This window comes from Thunnus albacares, chromosome 15 (genome assembly GCF_914725855.1).
Source record: "Thunnus albacares chromosome 15, fThuAlb1.1, whole genome shotgun sequence".
Classification (NCBI taxonomy): Eukaryota; Metazoa; Chordata; class Actinopteri; order Scombriformes; family Scombridae; genus Thunnus; species Thunnus albacares.
This window is the reverse complement of record NC_058120.1, coordinates 615,533-621,532: the sequence shown is the minus strand read 5'-3', so window position 1 is coordinate 621,532 and position 6,000 is coordinate 615,533. Positions and strand designations below refer to the sequence as shown.

Here is a 6,000-nt window from a genome sequence, read left to right as displayed (position 1 = left end):
TAGGACAGGCAAACGCATGTCACCTCTGTCAAATTCTGTTTTGTTTGTATAAGTTTTAATAAATTCTTTCGTTTTTACTCCAAAGGTTTATATCACTTACAGCAGTGTGCATTTCAGCCGTCAATTTGATAAAATGTGTCCATGGAGGTTCACTATCTTCGCCTCACTTAGCTCCACTGCCAGTTCTGTTTGTCTGTCTGTCTGTGTGTGGTAGGAGAGCCCAGCCCACCCCCGTTACAAACATGTCCAGACATAAAGAAAGTGCAGCCCCTCTCCTGGTTTGTTCAAGCACTATAAAAAATGAGCCTCATCATACTATCATTGTATTTCCTTACGTGACAACAAAATAACATCAACAACGATATTAACTTTGTGTAACATGTGCCTCTTGCATGTTACATTAAATACATTAGTTGTGCTTTAAATGGTCACTATGTCTAATAGCAAAATCTTTTAATATAGAATATAATTTTGTCAGTAATTTTACCTTTTATTTAATAGTTGTAAGGTGTACATATTTGTGTTAGTTTCATTATTTTATGCTGTTATCTTATATTTAATATTTAATACTTGGCTACATGGTATCTAAGGTAACGATGCAGTCCATCACATATAAAGCCCATCACTGGGGGGACAAGTCAGAGTGTGTGACTATTAAATGGAAACCTGTACATAATAATGTATAGCTGACCTGAGATAGACTTTATTACTAATTATAATTATATTGACATTCAGAGTGATTATCTGTGTGAATTGATTCATCTGTATCAATAGTGTGTTTGTGTAATCTGTAATATAGTGAGTTTTTGATCCTGGTCAAGGTTAGACCGTTGGCCCTGTAATTTGTTATTTAATGGTTATTAAGCTTCGTGACAGAAATCATTTATTAGTATTGTAAGTTTCCTTTGATTATGATTTTATTTATATTAAATAGTTTTACTGAGACCGGGCTTGTATCCCCCAGATCCCGAAGTGCTTGTAAGCAATAAACAGACATCATTGAATCGACATCGGAGCTGCCTGGGTGTCTTCGTTGGAGCCAACTGACGTTACTAACTCTCAGCCGTTAGTCCACCATCATCATCACAACACAACGCAGAGACTGTAGGCTGTCACTATTATCAGCAATATAAAGGAAACTTAACGGGGGCATTATAAACTGTGAGGCTAATATAGTCCCCCGTTACATTTGCACGTGTCAAATGAAGGCAATGAAAGTATCGCCATATGCATGAGAAATTGCTGGAACTAACCTCCTTTAGCTAGCGTTAGCTGAAATGCCACGCCCAATCCCAGCTTTGATACTAATTGAGGCATTTATTAGTTTGAACATATATGCAAAGTTTTGTTAGTTTTCATGCATCCTAATTATGTATTATGTTGAGAATGATGAGAGCAATGATCGCACCGAATTTTATGTACATCAAAGAAACTTTGTCCCAAAATGGCCTTGTGTTTGGGGGCACTGTGGAGCCTGCGTGCCACTGGCACTTTCACGCTTGGGCCCTAATAAATGCAGAAATAAATAAATAGGGAAATGAATAAATGGAGAAATAAACAAAAACAGAGATAAATGTAAACAGAAAAGAATAAATAATATAATATAATAATAAATAATTATATATGAAAATAAATGAATACAAAAATAAGTAATTTGTCAAGTAACCACTTTTATTTATTTTTATATTTCTGTGCATATTTATTTTCAAATTAAACTGCACATCTATTTGACAATTGAGCCTTTTATTTCTACATTCCTTTCTTTATTATTTAATTTATTTATTATTCATTACATTCATTTAAAGTCATTTAAATATTTCTTTATTTAATTTGGATTTTGACAAATTCAGTCCCCCAAATAGAGAAGTGAGAAGAGCCCCTTAGCGTTCCCTTTAATAAACAGTCGCGCATGTGTGTGACGCATGTTAAAAACGTCATCGTCGTCGCCGGCGGAGTAATCGTGTTCTCCCATACACAGTGGCAAACTAAGTATAAATCCTCGCTAAAATAATAGATACGCGCGGACCTTATTGATAAACAACATAAAGGTAATCTCTTTATTCATCAAAGTATCGTGCAAATCTGCTAATAAATTACAATGCAACAGCCATCATCTGTTGTAGTACTACATTAACCAGAATCCGGAGGTCAAAACAAAACCGGCAAATGAAAGAGACGACAAGCGTGGAGACACTGGTAAGGTAGCTAATTGTTCATGTAAAGCATTGTTGTTGTCAGCTGGCGGTTCAGTGGGCAGATGATTGATAGTCTGGCGGGATTCCGGCGTTTGTCTCGTTCAATAGGTTTGTTACAAAACGCAGCATGTCATTGCATAACACACTGTACAAGTGGGCTTTCGGTAACACATTATATAGCTACAGGAACGAGCTCTTAAGAAAATGAGCTGTAACGCCTCTCCATTCCTCTACCAGAACCCAAACCACTCAGTTTTGCAGGAAAAAAATTGAGTTACAGAAGAACTGGATTTAAGGGTTGTAATTTATTGGAACCGTAACTCACTGTTGAATGCCGAATTGAATTGAAGAGTGGCACCTGGTGGTGTCCAAACGTATGTGTTAGTTCATATAGGTTAAGTGTCAGACACACTTTAAACAAGAGGATGTGTAATAGGGCTGTTGAGACATCATTTTTTCACAACATGATTATCGTGGCCAAAGGAATTCACAATAACGATAGTATTGCAATGTCTATGGAAAATTTGAAAAAAGAAAAAATAATGCTATCAGTCAGATCATCTTTAAATTTGTTTATTGTGTGTTTTGCCTCTTTTCTGGCAAATGAATTGCACTCAAAATATGTGTAGGGAGGTAGAGAGAGTCTGTAATCATAACTGTACATAGTTTGAAAGACGTTTGTGTACACTGAAGTATAAGGTTTTTATTTTTTTATTTCTGCCTGAGTAATTTTTGCAAACAGATGCCCGCAGGTGAACTATAGCTGTGACTTATGAGATGGAAAACACAATGGGACCATGGGATAGAGTCTTACCTAGTCCAAGTTCAAATTTGATAACAATATCACAGAAAATGAATATTTTACGCATTTCTCTAAGGGTATGTCTAGGCGTCCTCCAAAAAAAGGCCATTTGGAGATACCAAATAACCCCTGCTTCAGAGTAACTGAAGCATAAACACATTAGTCCTTTGTTCCTCTGTTGACACTAAACTTTGTGCAAGAGTCAAAACAAGTGCTATGGTGGAAAAGCAGTTCACATAAAAAGTGAATCACAGCAAACTATTTATATTTACATAATTTCCATGTTGTGGCTTTATAAAAAACAAAGCAGCATATGATCATTTTCAGAGTTTCATTGGCTATTTGAAGCACCGGTCATGGGCAGAATCTGTTTCAATTGGCTCGTTCTTTACACGAAAGAAGAGGGGCAGGCACCTCCTTTCACCGCATACTGTCGTTGATGTAATAATGTGTTTTGGACTAAATATGCGCGCACACACACACACACAACATGTAGTGGTGCACACAGTGCAAAGACACTACAGCCACATACACATGTTGTTGGTATGGAAGTTCTTTAGTGTGAGTGAAGAACACAGACACAGAGCTCGCAATTTGTAATACTTTTAAGTCCAAAAAACCCCCCAACTTATTTAAAGGGGCCATATTATGCTTTTCCTTATTTTCAGACATATGTATAATGTCACAATGTTGGAAATTCATGTTAACAGTGGCTGACGTGTCAAATACCGAGGTAAATGTATGTAGCAGTAATCTCTGTCACTCCCACTCTGGGAGTAGTTACACCTAGCCACGACGCCATTACTCAACACAGCAAAGTAAAATTAGTAGTTTACCTTTTGGAGGTTTGCTGGTTATCTGCAGCTCTTCATAAAACATCTCACTGTGGCTGTTACTGCTTGTACTGTTCCTCCCTGCATTATTAGGGCCTGAACCCAAAGGGGGAAGACCCTATTGGATTTCACGTGTTTGTTTCTTTCTTATTATTTAGGGCCTGAGCCCAAAGGGCGAAGACCCTATTGTATTTCGTGTGTTTGTTTCTTTCTTATTATTATTATTAGGGCCTGAGCCCAAAGGGCGAAGACCCTATTGTATTTTGTGTGTTTGTTTCTTTCTTATTATTCTTTATTAATACGCCACTTCAACCCTAAATTTGACCCCCTAAATATGCTCAAAAACTCACCAAATTTGGCATGCACATCAGGTCTGGTGAAAAATTTGATAAAAAGTAAAAATTAACCCCCAAAGTGCCAAAATGTAAGATTTGGCCAAAGTAATGGGATTTATGAGGATATTTCACAAGAAGAGTACTCTGAAATCCTTCTCTCCAGCCGAGAGGGGGAGAGAGAGAATGGGAGGGGGGGATGGGTAAAGTAAGACCTGTCAGCCCAGGTCTGAAAACATCTACATGCCTGTGACAGAAGCCCTTGGACTGCGCCACACTCCAGTTACTTAGTGTTTCTACATATCTGACAGCAGTGTTCAATCCTGCTTGCAGCTTTAATTGGGGCCTGAGCCCAAAGGGCGAAGACCCTATTGTATTTTGAGTGTTTGTTTCTTTCTTATTATTCTTTCTTTATTAATACGCTACTTCAACCCTAAATTTGAGCCACTAAACATGCTCAAAAACTCACCAAATTTGGCATGCACATCAGATCTGGTAAAAGATTGATAAAATGTAAAAATTAACCCCCAAAGTGCTAAAATGTGCTTGAGAGCGCCACCTATGTATCTAAAATGGCCGCCACAGCCCGTAGGAATGTCGTAGAGAGATCGAACCAAAACTCAATTATTCGTCTCATCAAGACCTACAAATCATATGCTGACACCCCTGACCTAAATCCAACAGGAAGTCCGGAGTGTGCTCATCAAATTACGACTTTGTGCCAATTTTGGACCTTGAATAAACGCTATCTCCTCCTAGGGTGTTAATGTTTTCGGCTTCAAACTTTAATACATGAATTATTACGCTGTGCTGAACAAAAGTTATCAAAAACTTTGTAATAACATGTTTTTACTTCCTGTAAATTCTCCACAATAAAAGTCTCCCATTAGTTAGTAATCTAAAAGCTTTTAATTTGAATTAGTAAAGCAGGAAATGTTTGGTTTGCAATGACTGTAAAGTTACACAACTCTGATATGTAAAGCTGGCCAGTCAGAATAGAGTGAGCTCATAGGGAGGGGGGCCTTAAAGAGACAGGAAGCTAAAACGGAGTGTAAGAGAAACTGTATATTGAGGGGCTGCATAATGGGCCAGTACAAGATAAATAAGGAGTTTTTTGAACTTTGAATCATGCAGAGCTACTCTAGTGGGGTCAAAAAATAAAAATTAAGAGCTGAAATGAGCATAATAGGTCCTCTTTAATTCTCATAAAGAAAATCAGAATCGCTAAGAATCGGTAGGTCAGACTTTTAAAAAAATTGGAAATCAGAATTGGCCAAGAAAATTGGAGGAAACAACAGACATGACTCTTCATGGTCTTGACAAGCTGCAGCATTTTTTAAATGACACACTGTAGTCTGTACTGTCCATTCACTGCAAGATTGACAACTTACTGCTGACCCTTTCCTCTGCTCCGTTCGCATTCACCATCACTTTTCTGAAGCTCGCTCTCTCTTTTAACCACTCACTCGCTTACGTACTGCCCTATTCCTTAAAAGGAGGCTCCCAAACGCTATTGATTTGCGAATGAATGGATATTTGGGTTAAGTTCAATTTCTAGGAGGAGTTTGTTAAAATTCAATGGCTGCAAATTGCAAAAACTGTGTTAAAATTCAAAATGACTGACTTCCTGTTGGACTGAGGGTATGGCTTCTGGAGACTTTTTTGTGCGTCTTGACATGATTCATGGGCCTTCCAAATTTCGTTCATCTATGTCAAATTTAAAGGTGGAGGCTTTGACATTGAAATATTCTAGGGGACGCCCTTGAGTCGTTTTGAACACCAAAGGCAGGGACACACTTATCACACAATTAAGTACACCCCTTCACACGCGTCTGCCA

At 37.9% G+C, this 6,000-nt stretch overlaps 1 protein-coding gene across 5 annotated transcripts in view; it reads left to right on the top strand.

The window, feature by feature from the left end:
* Positions 1-1,939: 1,939 nt before the first annotated feature.
* Positions 1,940-6,000, top strand: part of adck1 (aarF domain containing kinase 1) — a 128,620-nt gene continuing 124,559 nt past the window's right edge. For 2 of the 5 annotated variants that reach the window (XM_044374964.1, XM_044374961.1), the window contains exon 1: positions 1,940-2,196. In XM_044374964.1, the coding sequence (XP_044230899.1) occupies positions 2,167-2,196 (30 nt within the window). In that variant the 5' untranslated portion in view covers positions 1,940-2,166. The remainder of the gene's footprint in view (positions 2,197-6,000) is intronic. The other 3 variants (XM_044374963.1, XM_044374962.1, XM_044374960.1) reach the window with 2 other exon arrangements.